The sequence below is a fragment of the Dryobates pubescens genome, chromosome 18 (assembly GCF_014839835.1).
Source record: "Dryobates pubescens isolate bDryPub1 chromosome 18, bDryPub1.pri, whole genome shotgun sequence".
NCBI lineage: Eukaryota > Metazoa > Chordata > Aves > Piciformes > Picidae > Dryobates > Dryobates pubescens.
Window position 1 is genome coordinate 23,300,419 of NC_071629.1, and position 17,528 is coordinate 23,317,946.

Below are 17,528 nucleotides of genomic sequence, written 5' to 3' on the forward strand. Positions count from 1 at the left end.
TCACAGAGGGGGGCCTCTGCCAGAGGGGCTATAAAAGAGGCTGCAGGCTCACAGGGAGCAGGCAGAAGTCGGCAGGTAAACAATGTTTGCCACAATCCTCGCATATTACTACTACACCGTACTTGTGTTGGTGTCTGCAACTGTAGTGGTCTACATCTTCGCTCCACTCCTGTTGCTATTTGTAAGTGAGCACCCAGCAGGGTGCCCTGCACAGCAGGATGGGCTGATGGGGAGTGGGTTGGTGTGGAGTCAGGTGGGGCCAGGGGCATGGCCAGGAGTGTCTTAGTGTAAGGTGGGAGCCAGGCTGCCTTTCCTAATCCCTGCCTCTCTCCTTCCCCATCTGCCTGCAGATGTTCCGGCGCCGCCTGTGGTCACCATAACCAACGAGGTACAAAGGCGCCGAAGGCCAGAGAGGAGACCACCACCGCGGAGGAGGAGGAGGAGGAGATGAGTCATCGTGATGGGGACAGATGTGAATGAGGGAGAAGAACAACTTCCCTCTTCACTTGTCCCCTTTCTCCCCTCCTCCTCCAAACGGCAAACAATAAAGTGCTGCCGACTCTGCCAAGCCCCTGGCGTGAGGCCTGAGTTCTCTGCTCTTTGAGAGGACAGTAAGCAACCCTCTCGAGCCCATTGTCTGCAGGGTGACACCGGGCACGGGGGCACATGGTGGAGCCTGAAGGGCTCCTGGGGAGACTTCATCCTGAGATGGAGCAGGCAGAGCCGGGCCCTGGGGAAACTGTGCCTGAGAAAGTGCCCAGGGCCGAGGGGCGCAGTGCCCACAGGCACCGTCCCTGCCCCAGCCATCCCTCGGGGCGGTGTCGCCCCTCCCCGCTGCGTGCCGCTGCCTCTGGATGCTGCAGGCTCAGGGCCGGCTGGTGCCATCTGCAAGGAGCTTCCTGGCACCAGCAGTGGCTGCTGCTCCTCTGGCTGTGCCCTGGTGCAGCTGAAAGCATGGGAAGCCCTGTGCAGGGCCCTCCTTGCCCTCATGAAGTGGGAGCTTGCCCTGGGGAAACTGTGCCTGAGAAAGTGCCCAGGGCCGAGGGGCACTCAGCATTGAAGCCTTGTCAGAGACATCTGGGGACAACAAAACCATCAGCAGCGAAGCCCTGCCAGAGACCTCTAGAGACTATGAAACCATTAGCATTGAAGCCCTGTCAGAGGCCTCTGCGGACAATGATACCATCAGCATTGAAGCCCGCTCAGAGTCCTCTGGGGACTATGAAACCATCACCATTGAAGCCCTGTCAGAGACCTCTGGGGACTATGAAACCATCACCATTGAAGCCCTGTCAGAGACCTCTGGGCACCATGAAAGCTGCAGAAGCCAGGCTCCAGCAGAGACCTCTGGGCACCCTGACAGCAGCAGCAACCCGGTCCCAGCTGAGACCTCTGGACTGAATGAAATCATTAGCATTGATGCCCTGTCAGAGGCCTCTGGGCACTATGAAACCATCACCACTGAAGCCCTGTCAGAGGCCTCTGGGGACAATGATACCATGAGCATTGAAGCCCTGTCAGAGACCTCTGGGGACTTTGAAACCATCGGCAGTGAAGCCCCATCAGAGACCTCTGTGCACCATGAAAGCTGCAGGAGCCAGGCTCCAGCAGAGACCTCTGTGCACCATGAAAGATGCAGGAGCCAGGCTCCAGCAGAGACCTCTGGGCACAATGACAGCAGCAGCAACCCGGTCCCAGCTGAGACCTCTGGACTGAATGAAATCATTAGCAATGAAGGCCTGTCAGAGACCTCTGGGCACTATGAAACCATCAGCAGCGAAGCCCTCTCAGAGGCTCTGGGGACTATGAAAGCATCAGCATTGATGCCCTGTCAGAGGCCTCTGATGACTATGAAACCATCAGCAGTGAAGCCCTCTCAGAGGCCTCTAGGGACTATGAAACCATCACCATTGAAGCCCTGTCAGAGCCCTCTGGGGACAATGATACCATGAGTATTGAAGCCCTGTCAGAGACCTCTGGGGACTAGGAAACCATCACCATTGAAGCCCTGTCAGAGGCCACTGGGCAACATGAAAGCAGCAGAAGCCAGGCTCCAGCAGAGACCTCTGTGCACCATGAAAGCTGCAGGAGCCAGGCTCCAGCAGAGACCTCTGGGCACCCTGACAGCAGCAGCAACCCGGTCCCAGCTGAGACCTCTGGACTGAATGAAATCATTAGCATTGAAGGCCTGTCAGAGACCTCTGGGCACTATGAAACCATCAGCAGCGAAGCCCTCTCAGAGGCTCTGGGGACTATGAAAGCATCAGCATTGATGCCCTGTCAGAGGCCTCTGATGACTATGAAACCATCAGCAGCCAGGTCTCAGATGCGAAGCCCTGACAGAGGCCTCGGGGGACAAGGATACCATCAGCATTGAAGCCCTCTCAGAGATCTCTGGGGACTATGAAACCATCAGCATTGAAGCCCTGTCAGAGACCTCTGGGGATTATGAAACCTTCAGCAGTGAAGCCCTCTCTTATTGTCTGAGCGTATTAATTACATGTTGAAGTTACCACTAGACGGAATTGGGCAACGCTCGGAATCTACGCCCAGCCCCTCTGATATCGGAGGGGAAGCTGGAACACAAGGCAGTTTATTTCCTGCCCAATTGGTTAATGATTGGATTTAGGGGCAGGGCAATTTCCAGGAGAAATCTTGAAAAAGTGCTCCTTAGGTTTTAGTTTAGAACACTGCAAACAACCAAGGTGAAGAGTTTGTGAAAGTTCTGAGAGGCAGAGTTCATGTGGGGATGTTGGTGGTGTAGTGCAGAAAAGGCAGAGGAGGAGGATGGAGCCTGCCCCCCCCATGACTTCACAGAGGGGGGCCTCTGCCAGAGGGGCTATAAAAGAGGCTGCAGGCTCACAGGGAGCAGGCAGAAGTCGGCAGGTAAACAATGTTTGCCACAATCCTCGCATATTACTACTACACCGTACTTGTGTTGGTGTCTGCAACTGTAGTGGTCTACATCTTCGCTCCACTCCTGTTGCTATTTGTAAGTGAGCACCCAGCAGGGTGCCCTGCACAGCAGGATGGGCTGATGGGGAGTGGGTTGGTGTGGAGTCAGGTGAGGCCAGGGGCATGGCCAGGAGTGTCTTAGTGGAAGCTGGGAGCCAGGCTGCCTTTCCTAATCCCTGCCTCTCTCCTTCCCCATCTGCCTGCAGGTGTTCCGGTGCCACATGTGGTGGCAGGAGAGGAGACCACCACCGCGGAGGAGGAGGAGGAGGAGATGAGTCATCGTGATGGGGACAGATGTGAATGAGGGAGAAGAACAACTTCCCTCTTCACTTGTCCCCTTTCTCCCCTCCTCCTCCAAACGGCAACAAATAAAGTGCTGCCGACTCTGCCAAGCCCCTGGTGTGAGGCCTGAGTTCTCTGCTCTTTGAGAGGACAGTAAGCAACCCTCTCGAGCCCATTGTCTGCAGGGTGACACCGGGCACGGGGGCACATGGTGGAGCCTGAAGGGCTCCTGGGGAGACTTCATCCTGAGATGGAGCAGGCAGAGCCGGGCCCTGGGGAAACTGTGCCTGAGAAAGTGCCCAGGGCCGAGGGGCGCAGTGCCCACAGGCACCGTCCCTGCCCCAGCCATCCCTCGGGGCGGTGTCGCCCCTCCCCGCTGCGTGCCGCTGCCTCTGGATGCTGCAGGCTCAGGGCCGGCTGGTGCCATCTGCAAGGAGCTTCCTGGCACCAGCAGTGGCTGCTGCTCCTCCTCTGGCTGTGCCCCGGTGCAGCTGAAAGCATGGGAAGCCCTGTGCAGGGCCCTCCTTGCCCTCATGAAGTGGGAGCTGGGCCCTGGGGAAACTGTGCCTGAGAAAGTGCCCAGGGCTGAGGGGCACTCAGCATTGAAGCCTTGTCAGAGACGTCTGGGGACAACAAAACCATCAGCAGCGAAGCCCTGCCAGAGACCTCTAGAGACTATGAAACCATTAGCATTGAAGCCCTGTCAGAGGCCTCTGCGGACAATGATACCATCAGCATTGAAGCCCGCTCAGAGACCTCTGGGGACTATGAAACCATCACCATTGAAGCCCTGTCAGAGACCTCTGGGCACCATGAAAGCTGCAGAAGCCAGGCTCCAGCAGAGACCTCTGGGCACCCTGACAGCAGCAGCAACCAGGTCCCAGCTGAGACCTCTGGACTGAATGAAATCATTAGCATTGATGCCCTGTCAGAGGCCTCTGGGCACTATGAAACCATCACCACTGAAGCCCTGTCAGAGGCCTCTGGGGACAATGATACCATGAGCATTGAAGCCCTGTCAGAGGCCTCTGGGGACAATGATACCATGAGCATTGAAGCCCTGTCAGAGACCTCTGGGGACTTTGAAACCATCGGCAGTGAAGCCCCATCAGAGACCTCTGGGCAACATGAAAGCAGCAGAAGCCAGGCTCCAGCAGAGACCTCTGTGCACCATGAAAGCTGCAGGAGCCAGGCTCCAGCAGAGACCTCTGGGCACCCTGACAGCAGCAGCAACCAGGTCCCAGCTGAGACCTCTGGACTGAATGAAACCATTAGCATTGAAGCCCTGTCAGAGGCCTCTGTCACTATGAAACCATCAGCAGTGATGCCCTCTCAGAGGCTCTGGGGACTATGAAACCATCAGCATTGATGCCCTGTCAGAGGCCTCTGATGACTATGAAACCATCACCACTGAAGCCCTGTCAGCGGCCTCTAGGGACAATGAAACCATCACCGTTGAAGCCCCGTCAGAGACCTCTGGGCCGCATGAAAGCTGCAGGAGCCAGGCTCCAGCAGAGACCTCTGGGCACCCTGACAGCAGCAGCAACCCGGTCCCAGCTGAGACCTCTGGACTGAATGAAATCATTAGCTTTGAAGGCCTGTCAGAGACCTCTGGGCACTATGAAACCATCAGCAGCGAAGCCCTCTCAGAGGCTCTGGGGACTATGAAAGCATCAGCATTGATGCCCTGTCAGAGGCCTGCACACCTGCACACTGGGTCCCTTTCTGCGGCTATGTGTAAGTGACCACCCAGCAGGGTGCCCTGCATAGCAGGATGGGCTGATGGGGGGTGGGCTGGGGTGGGCTGGAGGAGAAGTCAGGTGGGGCCAGGGGCATGGCCAGGAGTGTCTCAGTGGAAGGTGGGAGCCAGGCTGCCTTTCCTAATCCCTGCCTCTCTCCTTCCCCATCTGCCTGCAGAAGTTCCTGTGCGACCTGTGCCGGCCACAGCACAGGAGGGGCAACGAGCCCCGAAGGCCAGGGCCAAAACACCACCACGAACAAGGAGGAGCTGGGGACAGATGTGGATGAGGGAGAAGGAGAGCTGCAGAAGCAGGCTAAAGACCTCTCTGCCATCTTCACTTCAGTTTTCCCCTTTCTCCCCTCCTCCTCTAAAGGCAAACAATGAAGTGGTGCTGCTGACTGCCCCACCCCGCTGCGTTAGGGGTGGGATCACTGACTTCAACCCCCCTGCCAGAGCAGGGTCACCCAGGGCAGGGCACCCAGAACACAGCCAGGGGGGTTGGAAAGTCTCCAGAGCAGAGACTGCACAACCTCTGCGGGCAGCCCGCTCCAGGGCTCAGCAGCCTCACAGGGACAAAGCCTCCGGCGGCTGCGCCCTGAACGTGACGGCGCAGGGCCCGGGCGGGGCTTGCGGTCCGGCTCTCGTGCCAGAACTCAAAATGGCTTCCACAGGCACCAGCCACGTGCCCTCGCTCAACATGGCTGACCCCCGCCGTCAAGGCGCGGGAGGGACCTGCGTAACCAGAGTGAGGCCGCCGGCGGCGCGCTGGCGCCCTCGGGCGGCCAGAGGTGGCCGCTGCAGGCGGCAGAGGCGGCGAGCCCGTCTCCGGCAGGGCTTCCTGGGCCGCTCCCCTCCGCTCGCTCCGGGAGCCTGCTCCCGCTCGGTAGCGGCGGTGCTGTCCCACCTGGGCTATAGAGGGAGATGGGAGCTGCCCCCAGCGCGGTCAGACGGCCGCCAGTGCCGGGGGGATCCCTGGTTCAGGGGCACCTCTTCCCTCAGCTTTTGCTCGCACCCCTAAAATCCACAGCTTCTGGGTCTGCAGCCACTCTGCTGCCGCCTCCCCTCTTCCAGCATCACCTTGGTCTCCTTCTTCAGGCTGTGCTTTCCCCTCCCCACCGCCTAAGCTGTTGCTTGGTCCTTCGCCCCTGCGCGGTGCCCGCATCTTCCTCTCTTTCTAATCTGCAGCCTGAACCCAAGCCTTTCACCTTTGGTGCAAAGAGCTCTGCATCCCACGGGCTGTGCCCCACTAGGAAGCCCCCACACGTGGGTTTGCTGTGCACTGTGGCACCAGAGGTGGTCCCTGCTGGAGCTGGCAGAACACACAGATGAGGGAGGCAAAGCTTGCTGCTAGCTGCTCGCAGCTGACAGCACCTGGAGTGCTTTGGGTTCGAGCCGTGGGTGCTGGCTCACAGCTGCTCCTGTGCCGTGCCAGCCCCTCCACTGCTGCGGCCTCACAGACCTGCTGGGTGGGCACACTTCATGGACCTGGTCAATACTTTGTGCCAGAGCTGTTAATTGATAATGGTGTGGAACAGGATTGGCTCGAGCAGGGGTGCTGAGGCTGCTGCCCAGCCTCGCAGCTGCTGTATCGCTGCAGGATGCCATCGCCTCCCTGTAACTCAGCTTTGAAAGTGGCAGGAGATCACAGAGGTCCCCCAGGATGCCAGGCAATGCCAGAGCGATTCCCTGGCACAGAAATGTGACCTTGCATCCTGACTCACCCAGGGCTGCACCTCTGCTGAGACCTGGATCAGAGGGTGAGGCTCACAGCTGTGCCATGCCAACGGGCAGGGAACCAGGGAGAGGGAGGCCATCGCCCTGTCCATCTGCAGGTGGCATCAGGATTTTGTCTTGGAGCCTTCTCTCATCTGCTGCTTTAGCAAAGTTTGGACGTGTTGGCTCTGAAGGGCTGCTCTTGACCCAAGCCAAGAAACCACTTCTACTGCTGTGCCTCTGCCTTCAAAGCTCGCCCCAGGGAGTGCCAGCTGTGGTGGCCTGCAGCATGTCTGCCCCAGGCAAGGAAGGGGAAAGCCTCCCTTGGCAGAGGGGCTCCCACAGCCACTTGTTCACAGGCCCCAGTGATGCACGAAGCTCTGCCTCCCTCTGCCTGCCCTGCTCCCGGGGCTTCTCCTCAGAGCCTTCCCCAGTCTGGAGCGTGGGCTGCCTGCAAACTCCTGTGTGCTGCGGTGCATGACCTGCTGCGGGCCCCTTCCTGCAGCCCAGCAACTAGGAGGCCGCCACAGCGCGGGGTCGGCTGGCACCCTGCTGCTGGCACCCTGCTGCTGGCACCCTGCTGCTGGCACCCTGCTGCTGGCGGGGCACACCCTGACCCCGGCCCTGCCCGCTGCCAGCCTGTGCAGACCTGCAGCGCAGCGCTGCCGGGCCACAAACACACCCAGGAGGGTGTGAGCAGTCGGCAGAGGCGAGCAGGGCTCCGGCAGAGGCGAGCGGGGCTCCGGCACAGCAGCCAGCCCGGCCCCGGCGCTCAGCTGGGCTCCGGCTGCGAGAGCCCCGCGGCCGCAGCGAGCAGGTACTGTGCCACCCCCCGGGGTGCCAGGCATGGCAGCCGTGCTGTGGGGAGCTGTGGGAGGGCTGGCGGGGCTGGGGGGTGGATCTTAGCTCTGCGTGCAGCTGAGGGGGAGAATGGAAGGGGCTGTCCATGCTGCCCTCATGCTCCAGAGGGAACCCAGGGCAGGAGGCTGGGAGTAGGGGGTCGGGGCCAGGCTGCGCTGCCCTTGCTGTTTAGGGGTCACCCTGTTCCCCCCACAGTGGCTCTGCTGTCACTCCGGTGAGGTCAGGGGACGGTGTGGCTGGGTGCCAGCTCCGGCTGACCTGCCCAGTGGCACTCAGCCTGGGCTAGCTCTGCTCCTTGAGGGCAAGGGGATCCTGCTGTGCCCGTGGCCACCTGATGTGCTGTGCCAGTGCCCCAGGCACACAGAGGTGCCCGTGGGGCTGCAAGTGCATGCTGCCGTGCTGGTGACTGTGGCAATGGGCCTGCCACCCCCTCAATCCTCCTGTGCCCCCCTCCCCGACTAGGACTGGGGATGTGCTGTGGGGGTTGAAGGAGTTTGAAGGAGGAGAGCTGAAGGAGAGCTCCTTCCAGCCTTGACAGACCCCCAGGTCCTACTGTGCCATTCTCCCATGGGGCTGGAGCAAAGGGTCTGCTGCACACCAGCCCCAGCTGTGTTTGGGATCTGTGCCCTGTGCTGGGCTGTTGCAGAACAACTACTGGTGCCCCTTCTGCAGTCCCACTCTGAACCAGGGCACAGGATGCATTTTTCCTCAGAACCCTACAGATAGCACCACTGGCAGTGATCTGTGGCCAGCGCCGTGGCACTGCTCTGCTGAGCTCGGGTCCTGGCAGTGACAGCCTCCCAGAGCAGCTGAGTGCTGAGATTTGGCTGTTGCCCACAACCACTCCTGCTGTACTTTGTACCAGCCAGCTGGGGCTGGGCTGTGTGACAGGGTTTCCCTCAGCAGCTGGCAGCACGTGGGTACTCTGCCCATGTGAGCAGCAAGAAGGGCACCAGGGTAGTGCCCAGGGGATGCTGGCTAAGCCTGCTGCTCCCTGGTGGAAGTTGTGCCTCTCCTTCTGGTGACAGCAGGGGTATGAGGCTGTAGCCAGAGCCCCTGGGTATCCGGAAGGGAAACTGGTTCCATGGCTTCTTGCACTTGTGCTAGGGCTGGCTCCCCAGAAGACAGCAGATGTGGGCAGTGCTGTGCTGCTCAGCATCCCCTGCCCCTTGGCTGGCTGGACCTGCTGGTGGCAGCCCCCAGCCCCCTCCAGCCTGCAAAAGTCACCTAGGCAGGTTAGGGATCCTGCTCTCAGGTTGGTACCTGGCTGTGCATGCTCCAGCAGCCACCTTTCTGTGTGGGTCCCGGGGATACTCTGCACCTCAGCCCTGGAACCAACAGCCTGGTGATGTCTGGGAGTGAGGTGCCCTGCTGGGGTGCTGCTGTGTCATGGGACAAGACCTGAGTGAGCCCTTGGCCATGGCCAGGGCATGGCAGAACTGCTCTGGGGTGGCTAGCTGGGGGTGGGAGGGCCTGGGCTAGCTCTGCCTCCCTTCCCCAGGGCCCAGGCTGGGATGTGACACAGTCCTGCTAGGCACACCCTTGCCCCCAACACTGGAGAGGATGTGGCTGGGTGAGCTGTGGTCAGCTAGCTCCTTCTGGTCACAGAGCTGCAATCTGTGGGGCAGGAGTGCTGTGGGGGTGCCTGGCCGGTCTGGGAGGCTGGGAGGAGGAGGAGCTCTGCAGCAGGGCAAGTGGGAACAACCGTGGAGTTTCTCGAGGTGGCTGAAGGGAGCTCTTGCTTGGGGCTCCCTTCTTTCTCCAGCCAAGCACCCCACGTCTGGGCACCACAGCAAAGCCTCCTGGCCCCGGCCCCTTCCCAGTGCATACAGAGCCTAGTGGCAGTCCCACGCTCAGCCTTGGTGTCTGCAATGGGTTCCCCCCGTAAGTGCCACTTGCCCCCTGCCCCCCACGGTGCTTGGCCCAGCAACCGTCCTGCAGCTGCTCAGCTGCAGCTGCTCCGGCCGCGCCAGGGACCCCCGGCTGCAGCAGCTGCGCTGCAGGAGCTGCGCTGCAGGGCTGACAGGGCAATGCTGCCTCCGCACAGACCTGCACTTGGGGAGGGGGATGGGGACCCCCCCGTGCCGCTGCGTGCACCCCAGCTGTGCAGCAGCGGTCCCAGGATGCAGCAGGGAGCTGCTGGCCCCTGCAAGATGCGCTGCAGCCAAGGGAGCCTGGCTGCAAGGTTGCCTGGAGCTGGACGGTGAGGCTGGTGGCCTCTAGAGCCGGTAGGGTGCCCCTGGCTGTCAGGCAGTGCCAAACCCTGGGCTGGGGCCAGCTCTGGGCTTGCTGCAGCTCGCTGAGCAAAGGGTCCCAGGGCAGCCTGCTGAACAGGTTGGGCTGCAGCCTGTGCTCCTGCTTTGCCTGGCACCATGCCTCAGCTGGGGACACAGCCAGCACCCCTTCTACGTCCCACGGGTTAGGGGCAGTGTGTCTTGAGAGATCTATGCCAACGTGTTGTGTGCATCCCCCTCAGGACAGCTGACCCTTGGCCCAGCACAGCTCGGTGCCATGGCAGACCCTGCTGGCTGCTGCCGCCCCTGTGCCACCTGCCTGCTCTGCCTCTACAGCTGCCAGTGGATCACTGCCAAGAAAGAGAAGAGGAAGGGCCTGAGAACCACCAAGGTAATGCCGAAGATGATGCTCAGCTGGTGCCCTGCTTCCTGCTGCCCAGCCTAGGGGCACTGGTGGCAGAACGTGCACAGAGAGCATGGCTGCTGTGGGAACAGGTCCCCAGGACTCAGTCTGACAGCAATGCTTGCTCTAGTTGGTGCTTCCGATGCCCAGCCCTTGTTGCAGCTTCAGCCCTCACTGCTTTGCAGCTGAAGGAGGGCAGTGGACGGCAGCCTGCGCCCTGCAGAGATGCTGGGCTGTGCCCTGCAGAGGTGTTAGGCTGTGCCCTGCAGAGGTGCTGGGCTGGGGTGCAAGGACATGCAATGTCCTTTCATATAGCTGCAGGGTGCCTGAGGCTGAGGAGTGCAATGAGTGACCTATGGCAGCCATAAGTTCATGCCAGGGGAAGCAGCCTTGGCTTGTTCCCAGTGGCCTGCAGGGCAGCTCCTCTGTAGCTCAGCTCTCTGTGCCTGCTGCAGGCCTCAAGGTGCTCCTGCTGCTGGTGTACTGCGCGCTGATGATCGCACTCTACCTGGCTCCCCTGGGGATCACCTCCCCTTGCATCATGGAGGAGAGCCAGCTGCCCCCCAAGCCAGCCCTGGTTGGCCACCGAGGAGCACCCATGGTGAGTGGCCAGCACCTGCAGCACCCTGGCACAGGGGTCAGGGTGGATGGGGCAGGCTGCTCCACCAGCAAAAGCCAGGCTGTGCCTGCTGAGGGGTACTGCCACCAGACCCTTGCTGCTGCAGGCCTGGACAAGCTCTGGGGTGCCCAGAGCAGCCAGGGCAGCACAGGGCTGGAGAATGGGTGAGTACAGGGTAAGGAGAGTGGGTGCAGCAACTGTAGGGCAGAGCTGCTTGCGGGGTGCTGCTGGCTGAGGAGCAGGCAGCTGTCAGCAGAGAGCCTGGCTGGGTTGTGTGGGCTGAGCAGCAAGGACTTGGCAGGCTCTGAGTGCCTGCACCCAGCCCTCTTCCTGCCCCCTGCACTACCAGGGTCACCCAAGTCTCACTGTGGTTGCCCCAGTGCTGTGGTTGCAGCCAGGCAGGGCAAGTGCCCACTCCCTGCCCATGCCCTCACTGCTGGCACCATTGCTTTTGCAGCTGGCCCCTGAGAACACCCTCATGTCCCTGCAGAAGGCTGTGGACTGTGATGTGCAGGTCTTTGAGACAGACGTCATGGTGAGGTAAAGGGGCAGCAGGGGCTGCCAGGGAGGAAGAGGCCTCTGTATCCTGGGGGGTAACCCTCCATGTGGGGCATCCTGCAACACATCTGCAGCACTGATCTGGCCTGCAGCTGGAGGCAGGACTGTTTCCAGATTGGTGTCCCAGGGACCTGGGAGAGGTGCTGGGTTCCTGTCCTCCCCAGGCAGGCAGGCTGCCTCCCACCATCACGGGGTGGGACTGCTGGGAACAGACCCTGGCTCTGGTTTTTGCCATGCAGTGCTGCTGTGGGGACAGCTGCTGCAGTCATGAGGGAACTGCTTGGCTGCTGGCTTGGTCTCTAGGTGGTCTCTGCACTCTGGACACTCTCCTTTTTGTGCAGAGGACCACGAGCAGGCACAAGGGTGGGGGGGACCCCAGCAGGGTGGCTGGGAGAGGCAGGGAAATGAGACAAGCAGCTTGTAACAAAGAGCTTTCCTCTGCTCCTTTGCCAGTGCTGATGGGGTCCCATTCCTCATGCATGATGAGGAACTCATCAGGACCACCAACGTGCAGGCTGTGTTCCCAGAGAGGGCTGCCCTGAACAGCACTGCCTTCAACTGGACAGACCTCCAGCAGCTGGATGCTGGCAGCTGGTTCCTGGAGGTCAGAATGCCCCTGGGGTGACTGCTCAGGGATGGGTGGACAGAGCATGAACTCTGCCCTGGGGAAGCTTCCCTCTGAAGCCCTGGTCCTGGCAGACACCTGGCCAGGGTGCAAGAGCGCTTCTGCACCTGCACAAATCCAGGGGGTGAGGTTACACCTCAGGCTGGGCTTTGCTCTTCCTCCTCAGCTGAGTCATGCAGGAGGCTGCTTTGAGGGGAGATGTCTCACCCATGTGCTCTGAGCTGCACTGCCTGCCTAGGCTTGGAGGCAGCTGTGGCAGGGCTCTTCCCAGAAGGTGACTAACACACTGCTGAGCTGCTCTTAACTCCCTACAGCTGCTGGGGCTGCTGGAACTGTGCTGTTAGTGGGCAGAAGGGCAGAGGTGCCCCACGGATCTGCAGGAGAGGGGTCCTGTGCCTGTCTGTGCTGGAGAGACTGCCATGAGAGGAGCCAGAGACAGGCACCAGTTCAGCACCAGTGGAAGCTCTGGGGGGTTGCCTATGCTGGCACCAATGGAAGCTCTGGGGGGTTGCCTATGCTGGCACCAGTGGAAGCTCAGGGGGTTGCCTATGCTGGCACCAGTGGAAGCTCAGGGGGTTGCCTATGCTGGCACCAGTGGAAGCTCGGGGGGTTGCCTATGCTGGCACCAGTGGAAGCTCTGGGGGGTTGCCTATGCTGGCACCAGTGGAAGCTCGGGGGGTTGCCTATGCTGGCACCAGTGGAAGCTCTGGGGGGTTGCCTATGCTGGCACCAGTGGAAGCTCGGGGGGGTTGCCTATGCTGGCACCAGTGGAAGCTCGGGGGGTTGCCTATGATGGCATCAGTGGAAGCTCGGGGGGTTGCCTATGATGGCACCAATGGGAGCTCGGGGGGTTGCCTATGATGGCACCAGTGGAAGCTCAGGGGGGTTGCCTATGCTGGCACCAGTGGAAGCTCGGGGGGTTGCCTATGCTGGCACCAGGGGACGCTCTGGGGGGTTGCCTATGCTGGCACCAGTGGAAGCTCGGGGGGTTGCCTATGCTGGCACCAGTGGAAGCTCTGGGGGGTTGCCTATGCTGGCACCAGTGGAAGCTCAGGGGGGTTGCCTATGCTGGCACCAGTGGAAGCTCGGGGGGTTGCCTATGATGGCATCAGTGGAAGCTCGGGGGGTTGCCTATGCTGGCACCAGTGGAAGCTCTGGGGGGTTGCCTATGCTGGCACCAGTGGAAGCTCAGGGGGGTTGCCTATGCTGGCACCAATGGAAGCTCGGGGGGTTGCCTATGCTGGCACCAGTGGAAGCTCTGGGGGGTTGCCTATGCTGGCACCAATGGGAGCTCTGGGGGGTTGCCTATGATGGCACCAGTGGAAGCTCAGGGGGGTTGCCTATGCTGGCACCAATGGGAGCTCGGGGGGTTGCCTATGATGGCACCAGTGGAAGCTCTGGGGGGTTGCCTATGATGGCATCAGTGGAAGCTCGGGGGGTTGCCTATGATGGCACCAATGGGAGCTCGGGGGGTTGCCTATGATGGCATCAGTGGAAGCTCAGGGGGGTTGCCTATGATGGCATCAGTGGAAGCTCGGGGGGTTGCCTATGATGGCACCAGTGGAAGCTCGGGGGGTTGCCTATGATGGCACCAATGGGAGCTCAGGGGGGTTGCCTATGATGGCACCAGTGGAAGCTCAGGGGGGTTGCCTATGCTGGCACCAGTGGAAGCTCGGGGGGTTGCCTATGCTGGCACCAGTGGAAGCTCAGGGGGGTTGCCTATGCTGGCACCAGTGGAAGCTCAGGGGGGTTGCCTATGCTGGCACCAATGGAAGCTCGGGGGGTTGCCTATGATGGCACCAGTGGAAGCTCGGGGGGTTGCCTATGCTGGCACCAGTGGAAGCTCAGGGGGGTTGCCTATGCTGGCACCAGTGGAAGCTCAGGGGGGTTGCCTATGCTGGCACCAGTGGAAGCTCGGGGGGTTGCCTATGATGGCACCAGTGGAAGCTCGGGGGGTTGCCTATGCTGGCACCAATGGGAGCTCGGGGGGTTGCCTATGCTGGCACCAGTGGAAGCTCAGGGGGGTGCCTATGCTGGCACCAGCTGAGGAGGTGGCAGCTGTGGGGGCTGCCCTGGTGACCCCCTCTCCCCCTGGCGATGCCCTGGCAGCGGAGGCCGTTCCCCACCGTGCAGAGTCTGTCTGCCGGCGATCGCCGGGAGGTGGCCAGGCAGCGGATCCCCTCCCTGCAGCAGGCCCTGGAGGCAGCCAAGCAGAGCAACATTTCCATCATGTTTGACCTCCGGCCTGAGAACCACAGCGACTACCAGAGCTTCGTCAATGCCACCCTGGCAGCCATCCTGCAGTCAGGCATCCCACTGCAGCAGGTGAGTTGGGCACCACCGCTGTGGCCCTGCTGGCACAGTCCTGCCTGGGGGGCGTGGGTGCCCAATCGACCCCACTGAGCCTGTCCAGGTGTGGGGCTCTCCAGCTGGGAGAAGTTACCAATAATTAGGGGTCTACAGCTTCAGACCCGGCCAAATGCTTTGGCCCCCAGGTTGTGTAAACAGTGACTCAACCTAGGGAGGGACCAACAGTGCCAGCAAGAGCAGGAGAAAAGTGCTCCACCTCTCCACCATTCACCACACCTCTCCCTGCAGCTCTTGCACTGCAGCCTCCTGTTGCCTCTGCAGTGCAGGACATGTGCTGCCCCCAGGGCATCGGTCAGCACACACAGCGCTCTCCCTCCCTGGCCTTTAGAGAGGGTAGAGCAGGAGGGGACACGGCACAGCCTTGGCCTCTAGTGCTGAGCCAAGGTGCACTCTCGCTGCAGCTGAGGCCATAAGGAGGCATGACTTAACCTATTCAGCGACCCAGAAAGGCCATAAATGCTCCAGCCTGCTGTAGTGGTTTGAGCTTTAACTGGAGTTTAGGAGCTCAGATGGTACCAAACCGAGAGTTCCAACTCCCCGCCCCCTCCCCCCCCCTTTCCCTGATAAGGAAAACTGAGAGAAAGAAAAAAGGGGTAGGGGAAAAGAGAAGGAGGCAAATCTAGCAGAAATAATCTGGAGTTGGTTTGGAAGTAGGAGAAGTAAATATATATATATATAACAGCACTGGGGGGAGAAGGGTTTACAAGGGTGAGGGATAAGGATAAATAGGAAAATACACAACACCAAGCCTGCATGGCCTTGCATTTCCTTGGATGTAAGTGGATTTAGTCTTTTAAGAGCATAGGAGCAGCTTGAAGAGGCCAGGCCCTACCACGTGGAAGAATCAGGAAAAAACTCCTGCAGCTGTTGTCCTCTGGAGTAGGTGAGGCAGGAGGAGAGAGGGCAAAGGACAGCAGTGTTCTCCTTTTCACGCTGGACAGGAAGGGGGAGTGGAATAGACCACCTTTGACCCGGGGACCCCTCCTCCTGGGAGGGGGAAACCAAGTCCCTCTCTGTTCACCTGGACCAGGTTTCTTTTATCCTCCAGGGTGGGAGCAAGGGTCTCTCAGCCCTCCACCCAGGGTGGGTGTAACCCAGCACACCTTCTTATGCTGGAGCTGCTTCCCCCCACACACACACTGGAGTCTCTTGTTGGCTGGGACAAGCTCTTAGGAGGCTGTCCTGGATGAGATCCTCGTGGAAGAGCTGAGCATGGAGAGGAGCTCAGGAGCCAGCTGCCTGAGAAGGTCACATGTGCCTGGAGCTGCAAGGAAGGGCCAGAAGAGAGCAAGCTCTCTGGGGTACCTCTTCTCCACATGTGGTTTCTGGCTCCTGCCCAGGTCCTCTGGCTGCCTGATGGGTTCAGGGAGCAGGTCAGACAGCAAGCCCCAGGGCTTCAGCAAGTCTACGGCCGGAAGAGACTCCAGAATGAGGAGGAGCCACTGCTGCACGTCAACCTGCCCTACCAGGACATGAGCTCTGAGGAGATCAGGTGAGAGCCCTGTGCCAAGAAGCCTGGCAGCTATGGGGCCTGGGCACTGTCCCAGCTCTGGTGAGGGCCAGCTGAGGCTGAGTGCTGGAGGGTGTGTGGTGCATCCTCGAAACAGGGGATGGAGCTGGCTACAGTCCTCTCCCTTGCCAGCAAGCTTGCCCTGGCCCTGACTCTCCAGACAGTGGCTCCACGTGGCTGCAAATGCTGAATCACATCCAGACACAGCCCTCTGTGGCCTGCAGCCCTGAGCACACTGTCCCCATGCAGGCAGTACCGCCAGGACAACATCTCTGTCAACCTGTACGTGGTGAACCAGCCCTGGCTCTTCTCTGTGCTGTGGTGCTCCGGGGTGAGCTCTGTCACAACCAACGCCTGCCAGGTGCTGAGGGAGATGGAACGCCCCATCTGGCTGCTGGTAGGTGACCCTTCCACCCTGCACCCTGTCCCACAGCACTTGGGAGGCCTTTTCTGCACAGCCCTAGGCAGCCAGCTGCCTGGAGGGTGGCTTTTGCTGGGTGCTGGGCTGGCATGGGAAGCTGTGACCCTGCAGAAAGGAGAGCTGGCACAGCAGGCTGGGCTGGGCCTGGCTGGTGTTGATAGCTTCTGTTGTTTCCCTGCAGCCCAGCAGCACGTACCTCATGATCTGGATTGTCACAGACTGTGTTTCTCTCCTTGCCATCCTCTGGGCCTTCCTCTTGCTGAAGTATGTTTAACGCCTTCCCTGCTCCCAGGGCAGGTCATTTGGGGGAGGCTGTGGTGTGCCCTGGGTGGGTGGTGCATGCCCAGACTCAGTCCTATCTGCTGCTACCCCTGTCTGGACTCAGAGCCTTGGGGGTCCCCTCCTGCTGGCTAAGTGAGACAGCAGTGTGTGTGGGAAGCTTTTACCCTGCAGACAAAACCCCTCTCCTGCCTTAAGACACTGGGTGCCTTATTTCATTGTCTCACTCTGCACCCCAGGGCTTGGTGGGCTGAGCCTGGGGTGGCCTTGGCCTTGCTCCTTTACCCATCTGCAGGCACCAACAGCACATCCCTGTAGGACTATGTCCCATGGTCTCCATCTGGGAGCTTGAGGGAGGGAAGGGGAAGGCCACACTTGACATGCTAACATTGATCCTATTCCATCTCCTAGGAAATGCTCCCAGAGAAGACAGCCAGCAGGTGAGTGTGCATGGATGGGAGCTCCTCTCCCTGGGAGCCAGGCTGTGCCTGTGGGACTTTCCCTGGCAGGCAGACAGGCAGCTCTCTGCAGTCCAACATGAAAGAGTGATTTGGGATGACCCGGTGAGGGAATCCCAGCCCAGGGAGTTCCTGCCCTGCCCTTAGCAAGCAGCCCTGTGGAATCCCACATTCCTCCAGCCTCCTCATGACTTAGAGAAAGGTGCACAAGAGACTCAGCAAGTTTCTTGTATTATGCTTCTATTTCAGCGCCGGACACAGGTAGAATCATTTCAAAAGGCCTGTGTGTCTTCAGAGAGTTTGGGGCAAACTTTTATACAGAAAGTTATCTGTGGTATGTCAATACTTCACAGAAAAGCCCAGATGCTTCCTATCTATACAAAGATTATCTATCTAAAAACAGCAGAAGTATACAGATCATCCAGGTGTCCTTTATCTAATACAAAAAAACCCTCTTGTCCAAGACTAACAGAAGTAAATCACTGAAAAATCCTGCTAT

At 60.1% G+C, this 17,528-nt stretch overlaps 1 protein-coding gene across 1 annotated transcript in view; it reads left to right on the top strand.

Annotated features, from left to right (window-relative positions):
• Positions 1-5,636: 5,636 nt before the first annotated feature.
• The window catches only part of LOC128898080 (glycerophosphoinositol inositolphosphodiesterase GDPD2-like), a 39,443-nt gene continuing 27,551 nt past the window's right edge, over positions 5,637-17,528 (top strand). Inside the window, exons 1-11 of the mRNA XM_054169481.1 lie at positions 5,637-5,861; positions 7,330-7,508; positions 10,123-10,177; positions 10,650-10,790; positions 11,266-11,348; positions 11,820-11,970; positions 14,101-14,316; positions 15,702-15,853; positions 16,121-16,268; positions 16,474-16,556; positions 16,983-17,061. Of these exons, the coding sequence (XP_054025456.1) occupies positions 5,637-5,861; positions 7,330-7,508; positions 10,123-10,177; positions 10,650-10,790; positions 11,266-11,348; positions 11,820-11,970; positions 14,101-14,316; positions 15,702-15,853; positions 16,121-16,268; positions 16,474-16,556; positions 16,983-17,061 (1,512 nt within the window). The remainder of the gene's footprint in view (positions 5,862-7,329; positions 7,509-10,122; positions 10,178-10,649; positions 10,791-11,265; positions 11,349-11,819; positions 11,971-14,100; positions 14,317-15,701; positions 15,854-16,120; positions 16,269-16,473; positions 16,557-16,982; positions 17,062-17,528) is intronic.